At 39.2% G+C, this 15,552-nt stretch overlaps 1 protein-coding gene across 4 annotated transcripts in view; it reads right to left on the reverse strand.

The window, feature by feature from the left end:
- Positions 1-2,040: 2,040 nt before the first annotated feature.
- gli2a (GLI family zinc finger 2a) overlaps positions 2,041-15,552 on the reverse strand; it is a 77,056-nt gene continuing 63,544 nt past the window's right edge. For 2 of the 4 annotated variants that reach the window (XM_079882316.1, XM_079882318.1), the window contains 9 exons: positions 14,989-15,190; positions 14,671-14,872; positions 13,043-13,153; positions 11,599-11,727; positions 8,620-8,769; positions 7,297-7,461; positions 6,894-7,175; positions 5,401-5,737; positions 2,041-5,286 (listed from right to left, as the gene is read on the reverse strand). In XM_079882316.1, the coding sequence (XP_079738442.1) occupies positions 3,146-5,286; positions 5,401-5,737; positions 6,894-7,175; positions 7,297-7,461; positions 8,620-8,769; positions 11,599-11,727; positions 13,043-13,153; positions 14,671-14,872; positions 14,989-15,190 (3,719 nt within the window). In that variant the 3' untranslated portion in view covers positions 2,041-3,145. Of the gene's footprint in view, positions 5,287-5,400; positions 5,738-6,893; positions 7,176-7,296; positions 7,462-8,619; positions 8,770-11,598; positions 11,731-13,042; positions 13,154-14,670; positions 14,873-14,988; positions 15,191-15,552 lie in introns of all 4 variants that reach the window. The other 2 variants (XM_079882315.1, XM_079882317.1) reach the window with 1 other exon arrangement.

A 15,552-nucleotide genomic window follows, 5' to 3' on the forward strand; every position in this document is an offset into this window, starting at 1 on the left:
ATTGAAAAATGACACAGAATGATTCAAATATTTAATCTAAATAAATAAATGCTCATGGTTCGAACTGATGTTATTCATCTGTTCTCATACACTTCAGTGTCGCGGTCACTAGTTTAGACCAGTGGTTGTCAACCTTTTTTGGGCCAGCGCCCCCTATCCATTATCCAGGTCCCTGTAATTTTTGATTACAACAATAATGCCTGACCAGTAAATTACTTGGTGAACAAAGAAAACATTTTGGCATTAGGCATTGGCATTAGTTAATGCCTAAAAATGTAAAAGTTTTACCTTATAAATAGAATTTAGTTTAATTTTAAAATTCGTCGCCGGAGTGAATGGGAACATGATTTATTGAAAATATTTGAAAATATATAAGTGGTTCTTAAGTCAATACTTTTTTAATGGCTTGTCAACTTTCCATTCCTCCGCGCGAAACATATTTTTGAGCACGTGAATGCTGATTCTTGTCAGCGCTGGATTCTAGTCAGTGCTTGAGCGCTGGTCTATGACTGGAAAAATAATAAAGTCGTTGCCAAAGAAACGATACATAGCTTACATGTCGCATTAAACTGGCAGATTGTAGAATGTTTTAGGTAATTATTCTGCAAGTAATTACACGTTTAATCTTGTCTTGCCTGGATCTTTGGTGTAAACTCGTGAACGCCCCCCTTTCAAAGATCTTGCTTCCAACCGCTTCCAACGCCCCAGTTGTTCTCTGTCTGAACCGCCCCCGTTGAGAACCACTGGTTTAGATGAACACTGACACCCTGTGGTGAAATAATGGCATATTTTTAATATCCGCTGCTTTCTTAAATCGGCTTGTTGGATTAAAAACTCATGTTCCGATAAGTTTGGAATATTCTGCTCACAGTAAACATCAGAATATACCTTCTCCTGTCAATAAAAATTGCCAAATTTTTAAATCTTATTGTGGACACTCATTTAGGTGGAGTTTGTTCAACTCATTGACCACAGTATTGAAAGTAAACATAACCGGAAATAAGTGAGGTGTACTATTTCCAAACGGAAGTGCGTCACGAAGCTCAGTGCAAATGGTCCATTAAAGGAACACGCCGACTTTTTGGGACTTTAGCTTATTCACTGTATCCCCCAGAGTTAGATAAGTCCATACATACCCTTTTCATCTGCAGAGTGATTTACTCCAACTCTGAGTGAACTCTCTGCTCCTCAGGTGCTGCGAGCAAATCACTCCGCCCAAGTAGCAGTGCTTCGCCTTCTGAGAATATAGTTCCCAGTATGTATACGGTTAGAAAATGGCTGTCTCTCATGTGACCTTGTTATTTGTACACGCAGTGACTATACAAATCACAACATGTAAATAGGAAAATGTTGGCGTTATTTTGTCACTTATTGAGAGCAGTATGCTAGCTGGAGCCGTTTACCTCCAGTCTTTGTGCTAAGCTAGGCTAGCGGTGGGTGCGTCAGACAGCGTTACGGCACGCACGGAGATGAAAAGGGTATGTAGGCTATGGACTTATCTAACTCTGGGGGATACGGTGAATAAGCTAAAGTCCCAAAAAGTCGGCGCGTTCCTTTAAGGCAGTTAACAGAGTGCAATGCCCTCTTAAGGTGATGATACACAGGGCAACTTTTTGAGCAATCTTGCTGGGCAATGTTGCCGTCAACGGGCAACCAGATGAGACACAGGGTCCATGACTGATCTAAATTATCCAGACAGAAATGTACTGCCAATTTTCAATAGGAAAATGCCCAAGTAACAATCGATCGGCAAGATTGCCCAGCAACATTGCTCAAAAAGTTGCCCTGTGTATCATCACCTTTACAGTACACATCCACAAAATACCTAAACCTATACAAATGAACAGATATATATCTGTGTTATGACAAGCTCATGGTGATATTATTACTTTTTGCTACTGCATTTTAATGAACATGCTCACTTTGCACTTTTTCCACACTTATTTCTTAAATTCAAAAGAGTGCGCTAGAGAGCTTCTGAAACAATACCTGCTCCACAAGGAGCAGACGGAAGAAGAGACTAAACAAACCCAGTAAACAGAAAAGTTAAGATGCTTTATTGAAAATGTACAAAAGCTATACATATGCTGAGTTCTGCAAATGGCATCACAAAATACCAACCAACGCTGATAGTTTAGACTTTCAGAATCGCTCTGTCCTTGGTGGGAATTTCTTGAAACGGTCCTAAATCAAATGCAAAAGTCATTTTAGTATGTGCCTGTGGTTTATCACAAGCTCAAGAGGGTGATGGACCTGTTAATTGGGATGCGATGTCCACTGAGAGCATACAGAGTACTTGCATATTCCTTTAAAGACATCTCAAATGGACGCACGGGTTGCAGTCCTTGGACGCAATGCTGCCCTTCAACATCACACAGCCAGATGAGAAGCAACTACAGAGATCTGAAACTCCTGGAGCATGCTTTGAGGGAATCTGTCAATGCAGATGAAATTGACCAGCTCCGAAGAAATGTGCAGACATTTATGTCCATCAGTTTCTTATAATTACCCTAAGGAGTGACAAGGGGGTACATCAGAGCATTGAGCACATTATGAAGAAGCATGTGCAGTTAATATTCAGTACACATAATTTAAAGCATGAAGGATATGGAATAACTATAAACAAAACAGCAAAATGCAATAAAAATATCCATAACTCTATTAGTTTAGCTACATACCAGATTACATAGCATTATATGAGTTTAAATCTTATTACTTCTTTTATGTGAGGCACTTAGTGAATTTCAGTGCACTGTTGAGAAAGGGAAAATCAGACTTATACAAGTCCAATAACCATTACCCTGATGTACACTAATAAGCATTAACAAACAAACTTACATAAAACATATATGGCTTTGTGAAACATCATCTTGAGGTTTTTGCCAGCCTGGTTGCATACAACAGTTGTGTTAGCAAATGTCTGATAATGTAATTGACAGTGTCCACCTGAATGCTGCAAGTTTAACTTTTGCAAGATACTGTACTTCAGTGCCTTTGCTCATGAAATAATGCATAAACATGTTTTTCTCCCCTTTAGAGAACAAATTAGTGTTCATTTTTATTCTTTGTCACTTTATTGTTCAATGTCTTTACATTTAAAGAACATTAAAAGCCACCCCTGATTTTTGAATAAATTCTTTAATTCTCAAGCCATCATGTTTAAGAATTTGCTTTCCTCTGCAAGGGCCGTTAACATTGAGCTCATGTCACCAATGGCCATGTTGCCAATACCTGCCGGTATCGAGGCTAAAGTAACAGAGTTGCGAGGGGTGGTGAGCCGTGAGGAATTCTGCGAAAGACTCTGCAGAATGCCCGGACTTAATGTGCCGGACATTAGGCTTGAATGGTCTCCATCATCCAAAATGGCATCGAAGTCTATTTGAGTGTGTTCAAGGGTTTGAGTGGAGTCCACTGTGCTGGTGACCTGATTAACCCCAGGAGACGCCATTGTAGACACTGAAGCAACAGGGGCTTGGTTTGCACACGGGGACATGGGTGAACCGTAATCCACACTGGGGTCCAACATATGGATCTCTCCTGAATAATACACAGTGCCATTCCCATTGCTGTGTTGACCAAAGTCACCTGGTCTCTTTGGGATAGCTTCTGAGGAGTTGACGTTAGACAGGGAGCAACCATTCTGTTGAACCATACCTGACCCTGAGTGTTGCCTATTCAAAGGTTTGGGCTCGGATGGAGGTCTGGGCTGTATCAGTCCTCTGCCTGCATTTTGACCGGCAGTCTGAGTAAGAGGAACATAACTTTGCTGGTTGGCGTTATTCATATGTGTAAAGTTTGATCTGAAATTCTGCATCTGTTGGTTTTGCACCGCTCTTCCATTGGGCGGACCCATGCTGTTGCATGTTAGGTGCTGACTGGAGTTGAAATTGAGGTCCTGCCGATATACCGGTTGAGGGTTTACTTGCTCGCCGAGATTCTGACATGGATTGGTAATAGACTGCCGACACAGCTGGACAGAGTTCATCCTCTGGATGGTCCTCTGTGGATAACCCTGTTGCATGCTAGCCAGATTCTGGCTCATTGATACAATCTGTTGATTAGAGCCAAAGCCCTGGTAAGGACCAAAATTCTGCTTCTGCTGAACCACTGCCAAGTTCCCTCTGAGTTGTTGCTGCTTTGGAAGCCTTGCATTTGTTTCTACAGAACCAGAACTGACCTCGTTCCATTGCACAGGCATGTTGTTCTTGTTCATGTCTTGCGTATTGGCCATTTGCTCTGGATGTGAGCAAATAGGCTCTACATGGCTTCCATTGTTGCTTGTCATGCTAATTCGCCGTTGCCCGTAGAACTGTTGTTGTTGAGAGGTCATATTACCATGGAAGTCTAGTGCATGACCACCATTGAAAGAAATCCCTGGGTCCTGATTTGAGCTACCATTCTGGGACCTGAGGTACTGTACCATGTCATCCGGAAGCACCAAATCATCCTCTTGCTGATCACCTCCATCACTGGCCATATTCTCCATTAAAACGTTCTCTGAAATACTAGGAGGCCTTTGGCTGAAGGGATGACGGTGCAAGCTGCCATCAGAACAAGCGTTGCTCGGCAAGTTGAAAGCACGTCGATCTAATGCAGGCAGACGAGAAAAGTTCATGTTGCTGATGCTGTTGAATCGCTGAACCCTTGGCAAGGAGAGCGGGTCGAAAGTTGTTCGACGAACAGGATCACTTGCTCGTCGCAGAAGATTAGCCTGAACTTCATGAGGCATCATGCCAGGGGCACTGTAGCCGGTGTCACTGCAGCGTCTTGAGTTGACTACACCTTGGGAATGGTGTAAATGTGTTGAACTTTCTTGCGAGTCATTGTACAGGGCCATTCTAGTTCTAAGACTCATGCGATCCATGTTCGGTAGAGGTGTCGGTGGCGCACCCCCTGTGGCTGCAGCGTATTTCGCCTTGAGACGGTAGTGTTGTGCCGGCGTGAGATTTAGTAAACTTGGGAGTCCACCTGCACCGCCGCAGTGGCTAGCTTCACTGGAGCGCCGCGACATATCTGTGGAGATGGGGTCATAGGAATCTGCTGAGCTGATGTTGTTGTTGCGGATTCCAAATTGCGAAGTCTCGCTAGAGCGACGACTGGAGTAGCAGGGTGAAATACCAGAGGACCGACGACTTAGCGTGTATGCTGAGCTCATCGTGCTGGTGGAGCTGTCTCTGCGCTCATGCAGCTGATTTAGGATTGTCATCTCATACGAAGACAAATCTCCTGAACGTTGGGTTGGAGGTCCAGGCATGGTGCCCATATTTGAAGTCTCCAGCAATGAGTCTAAAAAACAGAGTAATGAGAGTAATGTTACTTTCTCACAAAGCATGAGAATGCAAACATGGAACTCAATTTCCAAAGTAATAAAATCACCCATTTTTTGGCTGCAGTACTCACCAATAGTGGGTATTGGAGGCAGCTTGGTATTTCGGACTTGAGGTGAAGCATTCGCCCAGGAGCAGGAGTCTCTTACAGTTTTTAGTTTTTCCTTCTTAATGTGATCAAGATGTAGTAGTCCTCCCCTGTTTTTACGCAGCTGAAGACCTACTCCTGCAGAAGAACCCGGAGAACCGGTAGAATCTACTACAGGCATGTCATCTAAAGCATTCAGGTCCCCCAAACTGCCTCCACTGTGCATGGCCATCTCTACTCCACTGTCATTGTTGGTGGCACTGCCAAGTGGCGATGGCTCACTGCTACATGATGACTGACCACCAGGGCTGGACTGGTACATCTACAGAGGGACAGTAATAAGCAAAGGTCAGTTCCACAGTTCCATTTAATCACATAATCAGTGACATTTGTGGAATTAAGGAAAAAATGGTCATGTGAAATGGAAACATTCAGGTGTTTGCTGCCTCGTATTGATTATCCGGTTAATGAAATCCTGAAATAAAACTAATACTGTTATGTATTTGTATTAGCATTAAGATTAGTTCTTCATTAATGTTAGATACAAACTTGTGTAAGGGCAAGTTCCTTTTGGTTTCTCCTTGTGAAATGTACAGCTTATTTGCATATAAGGGAACATGTTTAAATATTTTATAAATAAACTGAATTGATAGTTCTTTAATAGTTCTACAGAGAATAAACTTTTTACACTAAAAGCAGGATGTGATACGGGCAAAAGTGTTGGCCTCTCACGCAATGAAGTTAACATCAAATCACTTCTTTTACAACTTTTATTTAGTTTCGGTTACAAAGATTTTCACAGTACAACTAAATCAAACATTACTGAAGTTTTTTTTTTTTTTTTTTAAGTATTGACTTTACCATGCATTAAAAAGAGATTTCTCCAGTGCTCACCTTAGTACAGTCTGTCCATTATTTTCAAAGAGAAGCAAATTAGTTAAGAAGAAAGGACAGTGTTAGTATATTAGTAGAGGAAATGGTAGTACATTAGTTTGAATTCTGCATTAAGAGCATTCCACATAGTACACGATAAACAGCAAGCTCTGCACATGCTGCATCTCTGCATGAGATGATTACTGTAAATACTGCATATCTTACATGCAAAAAACTAATATCTTAGTCAACAAAAATAAGTAGTTATAGCATTTATCCCTCCATAAAATAGATTAGACACAATCTTACATTTTAAATAGCAGCAGCATGGAGCAGCAACAATGGCCATTGTTTTCTCTTCCGTGTTATTTGACCAGATAAAAGCTAAATAATTAATTGATTGTACTGGTTGTGAATAACATCACCTTCGATTGTTCAATAACATACCACAGTAATGAATCTTGTACTGCCTCTCTCCCAATGGAAAATTATCTGGGAACTTGTGCTTACCATGCACCGTGTAAAACTGCTTTTAGTCAAGAACTTTGACAGAACCTCTCATCAGTGTAATGTAATTTGTTAAGAACGAAACTGACTATTCTTACCACTGTGTTTTCCGTCTTGATAGACTTGACATTTTGGCAATCCTCCACTCCTCGGGTGGTGCTGTTGGCCTCCCCTAACCCGTCTGCTCTTCCCCTTGCATGCTTTGTGTGGGCCTCATTTTCTCCATTCCCTTTAGGGGGATGAGGTTTAGGTGGCACATCACCACGCTGCTTCTTAGTGACATGTGCTTCTGGACCATGAACGGTCTTCACGTGTTTCCTGAGAGAACTGGGGTCTGTATAGCGTTTTGTGCAACCTGGGATCTTACACACATATGGTTTCTGCAAAGGAGTGACAGATAGCTTTCAGAGTGCAATCAAATCTGACTTAAATCAAATCTCTTGGTCTCAATGAGATGGGAAACAAGATGCACATAATGAAACCTATGTTGAATGCTCAAACCTCATTTGAGTGTGTGCGGTTCTGGTGCTTGGCTCGGTCTGAAGCATTGGAAAACGCCTTGTTGCAACCCTCATGCTCGCATACATAAGGTTTCTCGCCTGTGTGGGACCTCAAGTGAGTTTTGAGGTTTTCCAGTCGAGAGTAAGCTTTCGAACAACCTTCAAACTAGACAGAGAGAGTAAGAGAAAGAGAAAAGCAAGTCATTACATCAGCCCTCTTCAGTCTGAACCCAAAATCAAACAGCTTTATGAGTGAATCTCATAAAACCTGTCAAGAACATGTCTGGGTTATATTGCACCCCTAAATCAAAAATAAAATAAGAAATTATACTTTTCTTAAAATACATTGTAGTTTATTGGACAATGAAACATATTTGCTATAAAATTATCATTACCATAATGAAACAATTTGTTTTTGTTAAAATGTGACCTGGATATGTTTTCAAGAGATTCACCCTCAAAGAAACATTTTTTATTGTGATAGCTTTGATAATTTTGCTTGTTCAGACCATGTCATCCTCAGTTATTATGATAAATCTACTGGGTTTTATATATATATAAAATTTGACTCAAGTTTCCACACACCTTCAGTGTATATGTGTGTGTGTGTGTGTGTGTGTGTGTATATATATATATACACATACACACACATACATACATACATACATACATACATACATACACTTACACTGAAGGTGTGTGGAAATTTCAGTCAAATTTAATAAAGAACCATGGCACCTTCCTCTCCTCAGACTTTAATTATGTCTCCAACCTGTCAATCAGCACGCTCAGAAGTTCACTTTTAATAGGATCTCAAGCCACTAAAATTGGCTGGAAACGCAAAACAGCAGAGCAGAGTGCCTTCATGATGTTTTAGGAAAATAAAAGTAGCCAAGATGAAAAAGTGTCCTGTTTAAAATCATATGTTTTGCTGAAATAAGAAACAAGACTATTTCTGTAAAGCAATAGCTTGCTCTACTCGTGAGTCCAGAAATCGATGTGTGTATTCTTGCAATTAAAGGTAAAGGCAGTATATAGTTTTTTAAATAGTGAGGGGGATGTAGTAAGTGTGGTTACACTTTATTTCGATAGTCCACTTTAGACATTCTCCTAACTATAAGTAACTTTGCAACTATGTGTCAACCAATTCTCATTAATTTGCAACTACATGTCAACTAACTCTCTTTAGAGTATTAATAGACTGTTAGTTTAGAATTAGGGTTAAGGTTAGTACAATAAGTTGACAAGTACTTATAGTCAGTAGAATGTCTGTTGGGGACCATCAATGAAATGAAGGCCCGGTGAGCAGTGGTGCATCACTTACTGTGCACTTATGGGGCTTCTCCCCAGTGTGTCGACGCATGTGAACCACAAGCATGTACTGGGCCTTAAAAGGCTTCTCTTCTCGCGAGCACTCCTCCCATCGGCACACAAACTCCTTCTTCTCTCCATGGATGTGGTCATTGTTGATATGCTGCAGGTAGAGAAAAGTGACAACATGAATGTCAACAATGGCCTTAATTCCTTAACTCTGCAATAAACGGCTGATGATATATATTTCTGTTAAGACAACTCTCTGAGAGCTTGTCATGGTAATGGATATGACAACGTTAATATATTTGGTATTGGCGGAATAGATCTGCTAAATGTGTTTTTGCTGAATAACATTAAATAATAATAATAAAAAAAAAAACATACTGACCCCAAACTTTTGAACGGTGTGTATATGTACACATATAAAATGAAAAAAAAAAAAATACAAATAACTGCATTCTGTGTAGCTTGAACAGTACTAGCTTTGTATTCTTCTAACAGCATCTAACCTATCCTAACCCTGAATGAAGTTCTTCAGGGAAGGATTGCATGAAATAAAATCAAACCATGCCATTATTTTGTTTCTTGAAGTGTATAATTTAGATCGCAAGCAGAGAGCACAGACTATAGCCTTAGGACTAAAAAGGGTGTGTAGGAAGGAAGTCCAGGCTCTCAGTTTTGCTCTGGTCTCTAAACATTCCTTTGTTTCCACTTCTGATTCCTCTTCCTTGTCTTCTCTGGCTGTAATTATACCTTACACTTGGTCTCGCTTTTCAAAACCATTTTATCATATTTCTTTGAAATCCGAATAATGACGGACAGCAATCTTGTAATCCCCAACAACAATTCACTTGCAACTACTTAAGACCATATGTTTATTTGTGCCTTTATATTAGACTAGTGTGGGTTTTAGAAAAAAAAAAACAAAAAAAACATACACACACACTAGGCTCAGCTTAGACTGGTTTGGGCTTGTTCTGGAATTAGAGAATGGCAGGAACCTAATTCCACTGATCCAGAACCCCAGAGAATTCCTAAGCTCCAGGTCCAGGTCTCATGAGGAGCCAGACTGGCTCGGTGTGTTCCCGTCTAAGTAGTGAGTCTGACTCTGGGCCCAAGTGTATCTGTCACATCGTGGCTTTCAGATTGTTAATAACGCCCAGCAGAGGGGCTGAGGTGTCAGAGGTGGAAAGGGCCACTCCAGAGCTGCTGGTATGATGACGGATTTACTATATGGCCTCAGGGAAGTTTAAAGGTCAGAGGGTGCACAGAGACAGGAGCCATACATACGAGAGCATGTGTGTGTAAGTGAATGTGTTCTGCACCTCTGCGGGTATCAACATGCTCATTAACCTTACACGTGTCAGTGACAGGAAAGGATCAGTTACAGCTCTGGCTGTAGTGTTTATAATTATTTACAGTTGTTTCTGCTTTAAAAAGGCTGATAAGATGTTTGCAATTTGTGTTTGTTTTGGTTAGTCACAATGACCATTACAAGAAAATAGCTCTGTTCCAAAACTTAGTAAGTGGTCTAGCTTGACAGTATTTTAAGGCATCATATGCACACCCCTAACATGAAGGCTCTTTTTTTTTTTATTAATTAAGATGCTTTAGAAGATTATTAACCGTGATAGTAAAGACATTATACAATTTTACAAAAGAGTTGTATTTAAATTAATTGCTGTTCTTTTGACTTTTCTTTTCATCAAATAATCCTTTAAAAAATATCTGGGTCAATGACGTGACGGGTCATTTTATAATAATAAAAAAACAAATATATAACATCCGAAGTATGTAAGGTAGTACAACTTGATCTCTTTTACTGAATCCAAAAGGTTTTAATTATATTGTACTACATATAAAGGTATTTTAAAGATTTTGAAGTGTCAAAAGGTCATTCGGTAAAACCGATATAGTAAATATTTAAATGGAATAATATTGTTTTTAATAACTAAAGGAACTACAATATACAAATATAAAGCAGATAAGGCTCTTTTTTTTACATTTCCCCTTTTCTCCTTTCCCTGTGCAATGTTTTACTTGAATATGTTGGAGTGTTTAGAATAGTCCAATAAATTATTACATTTATGAGATCAGTGACAATTTTTTTTTATATTTCTTCTGTGGTACACACTATATACTATCTCAACATCAATGTCAAATCAATTTTTAACTTTCAAATCAGTGGTTAAACCGAATGACTTTTTTGGTGACATTTTTTCCATCTTGTAAAAAATGACAAAAAACAGTGTTAATTGATTGTACAAACCACAAAATCTTTTTGTTAACACCTAGGTAAACTAAAAAAAAGTTTCAAATATAGTTATATCTCCATTCTATTTTTTTTTTACACTTTTAAAAACCTTATTCGTCAATGACCCATCTATAAAAAGCCCTGACACCAAGAATCAGGGTTCCAAAGGTCTTGAGAAACCTGGAAATTTCAAGTTTATAATATGTACTACTGTTTAAAAGTTTGGGATCAGTAAGTTTTTTTTTGTTGTTGTTGAAAAAAATGAACACTTTTATTCTGCAATGATGCATTAAATTGATTAAAAGTGAGAGTAATCCTAAAAAAAAAAAAAAACCCTTGGTTTCCACTAAAATATTAATATATATAATATTTTTTTGAGCAGCAAATCAGCATATTAGAATGATTTCTGACGGATCATGTTACACTGAAGACTAGAGTAATGATGCTGAAAATGGAATAAAGTATTCAAAGGAATAAATTACAATACATTACATAAGACACTTATGAAAAAACATTAAAAAAACACTTAAAAAAACATTAAAAATCTTCTCAATTGATAGTGAAACTAATGAAGTTCCATAACAGTTAGGATGCTGCTACAGAATGTAGGCAGGAGACAGAAAAGGCAGCTCACTAGGTTTTGAAAAAGAGCCCTTGTGCTGTGGACATTAATAGTGCTTAAGAGTTAGAATACATTTCAAAATCCAAGGAGTTTAATAGAACAGTGTGACTAACATGAACTAGCTGGTCCTGGGTGTCATACTCTTTGGAACATCCTTCCCAGTGGCAGTTGGTCTCATACACAGCCTCAGGTTCTTGCTTGCATTCGTCTTTATCAAGTTCCTCCCGTAACTCCATATGATCCTGCTGAGGAGACAACACTGGTAAACTTTATTTGTATACTTTATTTTATTAAACCTATCATACGTCAGTCAAGAGAAAATGTTGCTGCTCAGTGTTTGCTTTTTAGCTTGAGAGACTGAATGTTATATATAGTTGATATATTGTAAAAGCAAAGAGCTATAAGCTATAAGCCATTGACTGATATGGATAGTGTAGCTTTGATTATTTGGTCTTGGAAGAATTTGATGAGAACTGTTTGAGTTCATATTGTGATCTGATTCCAGACTTTGTTATCATGGGAAATCCAGGCAAAGCCTGTGATATGCTTGTCTGATACTCTAGAAGAGACATGATAAGTTAATAGGCTGTTTTTCCTCAGAAGAAAAATATGACAAGCAGGGTACCTAAGGACCCATTTGGTCTCACTGTGGTCTAGAAAAAAAAGAAGAAGAGATATTAAAGAGATCTCATTAGTATTTTATATTTCTTATGGGAACTGATCCAGGTCTTGAGTTATTGAGAATCAGATGGGAACTATTGTTGGTGGTCGTGTCGATTTTGCAATCCTCGTTTCTCTTAAGGTTTGGGAATGTTAAGAATGCTTTTGAGATTTAATGAAGTTTAAAGCTAAATGGTTCGAAACCTCTATAATGTGGTGAGAGAACGGAATGCTTCATGGCCACATCTAATGTCACCTCCCACATGCTAATTTGTGTGATATCCAGTCAAAAGTCAAGGGTATGTCTACCAGCGAGTGCTATGTTGTTAAGAGCACTAAAGCAACAACTGATAATGGTTCCTTTGAAACTATCCAGAGTTTGGTTTCTTTCATTCCAAGTGTTGAAACCTCAAATATGAAGGGTTTTGAAAGAGGTCCATGCTGACTACAGCATGTTTATATTTGGCCCACTATTGTGTGCTCATCAATTCACATCTGCACTGATCACACTCCACACCCCTCCTCATGTATCTTACCAGCACACTGTCACAGAACTGGAAATGAGCAGAGAATTCCTCAAAAGAGTAAGATACAAGAAAGACTTAAAAGAGGTGAGCAGAGATGAACAGAGAGATACATATAAAGCGGTCTGAGCCATTTTTGTGAAGTGGATCAATAATTTATTGAAAAGATTAGAAAAAAAGGAAGATTTGTTCATGGATGTTTTTTTACTTAAATTTAGGGCTGTTTGTCACACAAAGCCATTGTTTAGCTTCAGAAGACTTGGAATATAGAGCAAAAATCATATGGACTATTTAATGAAACTTTAATAGTTATTTTGAGTCCATTTTGAAGCTTAAGATGACCTAAAGTGATAATGAACATGATCCCACAAACCTGAGAACCAGGTGAGATGGGGTGGGGTCCATCTGCTTCAGTCTTCACCTTTGACCTCTTGAATATCATAGGGTTGACAGTGCTGCTGACAGCAGGATCTCCACCAGCATTCTGCAAGAGAGCAAGAAAAGAGTCATTGGAGACACCATGTCGACGGTTTGGCTTCTGGCATGAGTGGTGATTTCACGCCTACAAAGGCACCATGCTCCAGATGCCATATTTCACAAAGCAACTTGCCGCAGAGACTAAACAGTTTAGACTGCACTATGAGCATCTGTCAGATGGAAATATGAAAAGGAAGAAATTATTACGCCCAGAGAGCGACTACAGACTTTGATCCTCAGATGGATTCATAATTCAACAGACAGTCTCTGTGAACATGCAGGCTCTCCGTTGAAGTGGGGGTGCCTTTTCTTCCAACCACTATAGTATGGCAGAGGCCCATGTTTCCTATTAACTCAATAACCCTGACACGGTTTGCTCAAAAGTGAGGGAAATGTGTTTCTCATAACTATAGTGTGTGTATGTGGTTTGGAGATCAGCAATAAAGCTGGAAGGAAAACTGATTTGGTGAGTTTCTGGATAGTGTGAGAGGAGGTTAGAGGAAGTTTATATTCTGGATGGCCACAGTGTTTACATGGGAGTGGATCCTTGGATCCTTGGTTGATGAGCATTACACAGCCTTCTATAGAAGCTGATGAATGAAAAAATGGGGATGAATGAAAAGATTAGTTCAGATTAGCCTGAATTCCCTGGTTTGTTTATGTTGGGTAGTGATGGTGTACCGCTATAGCAATGCTATTCACCTTTGCCATTATTTAACGCTTAAAGTTAATCTTCAAACACTAACAATTAAATCTTAGATGCCAAAATGAATATCCATTTTTCATGCAGTACATTATAATATTGTGATCCCTTAATTCACTTGTAGCGTTTGATGATTTATTTTTGTTGTTAGTTAATGTTTTTAATTTACTTAAAAACAACAGCATAGAATTTCAACATCTGCAATTATTGATTATTGGCCATAATATGAACGCAATGTTTGGCCTATCTGTATCGGAAATAATTATTTATTGGTGCATCCCTTAAACTATGCACTACTGTTCAAAAGTTTGGGGTCAGTCGGATTTTTAAAATATTTTTTAATACAAGTCTCTTATGCTCACCAAGGTGGCATTTATTTGATCAAAAATAGTCAAAACAGCAATATTGGGAAATATTACAATTTAAATCTATTTTAAAATCTAATTAATTCCTGTGATGGCAAAGCTAAATTGGCAGCAGCCAGTTTTCAGTAACATGATCCTTCAGAAATCATTCTAATATGCCCGATTTGCTGCTCAAGAAACATTTCTTCTTATTATCAATGTTGAACAGTCTTGTTGCTTAATATTTGTGTGTAAACTGTGATTTTTTTTTTTTTCAGGATTACGGTAACTTTTAATCAATTTAATGCTTCCTTGCTAAAACAAAAGTATTTCTTTCTTTCAAAAAACAAACAAAAAAAACTTACTGACCCCAAACTTTTGAATAGTAGAGCATATTATAAACATGAAATTTCCAGGTTTCTCAAGTCAAGACCTTTGGAAGCCTGAAAACGCGTATGGAAACCTCTGTAAAATCACCTGGCTGGACTCTGTGTTGGTGTCGGCGCTGTTGTTGTTGGTCAGTGCGGCAGCTGCCACCAGCGTCTGCTGCCTGGAACTGAGGGAAGGAGAAGGCTGTAGGAGGGGGGGAGTGTGTCCAAATGCATTCAGACTTCTCTGTTGGGACAGCAGCTGGTGGTATGCAACTGGTGTGATAGGATGTGGGAATGTGAAGGACGGACTGAGATGTGAGAAAAAGGAATTAGTCACATTTAGTGTGAGTTCAAACAATGGGCAACCTGCAAAAACATTTACAAGGAGAAATCAACACAGATGGGGGAATGGTCATTCCTGTACCTGATGGCCCCGACGGAGAGGTGGCCGTAAGAGCTGCTGGCAGCCGAGCTGGAGCGGGAGTTATTGATGTAGGCCACCAGAGAGTTGGGCGAGGTGCGGATCATGGTCTGCAGGTCGATGCTGGCATCCGAGACTGGAGAGATGGACAGCGCTCGCTTCCTGCTCACCCTCGGCGTCAGTCTGGGACTGGGGAAACGGGACACTGGAGAGAAAAGACACTTTTTTCACTCTCACCTTAAAGAGATCCGTTCAGTTCTCTTTATCTCCAGAATCACTCCTATGTTGGCTTGCATACAACTCACTATGAATAATTTAACAGTCTAATCATACCAATCTCACCCAATGAGGTGTTCTGCAGAATGCCAAACAGATGCTATTTAACAACATTGATCAGAGAGTAAAATTAGGCAAACAAGCAAGCAAATAATGTTTGGAATGCTGAACAGTCTATATTTAACTTAGAGGAGGAGATTTGAGTAAGATTATTTAGGAGTGCCTTTCCATTGATAATTATCTCCAAGAATATATATATCTGTTTATGTTAATCATCTTCAAAAAATAGCA

The sequence above is a fragment of the Squalius cephalus genome (assembly GCF_949319135.1).
Source record: "Squalius cephalus genome assembly, chromosome: 9".
In the NCBI taxonomy this organism is placed as follows: domain Eukaryota; kingdom Metazoa; phylum Chordata; class Actinopteri; order Cypriniformes; family Leuciscidae; genus Squalius; species Squalius cephalus.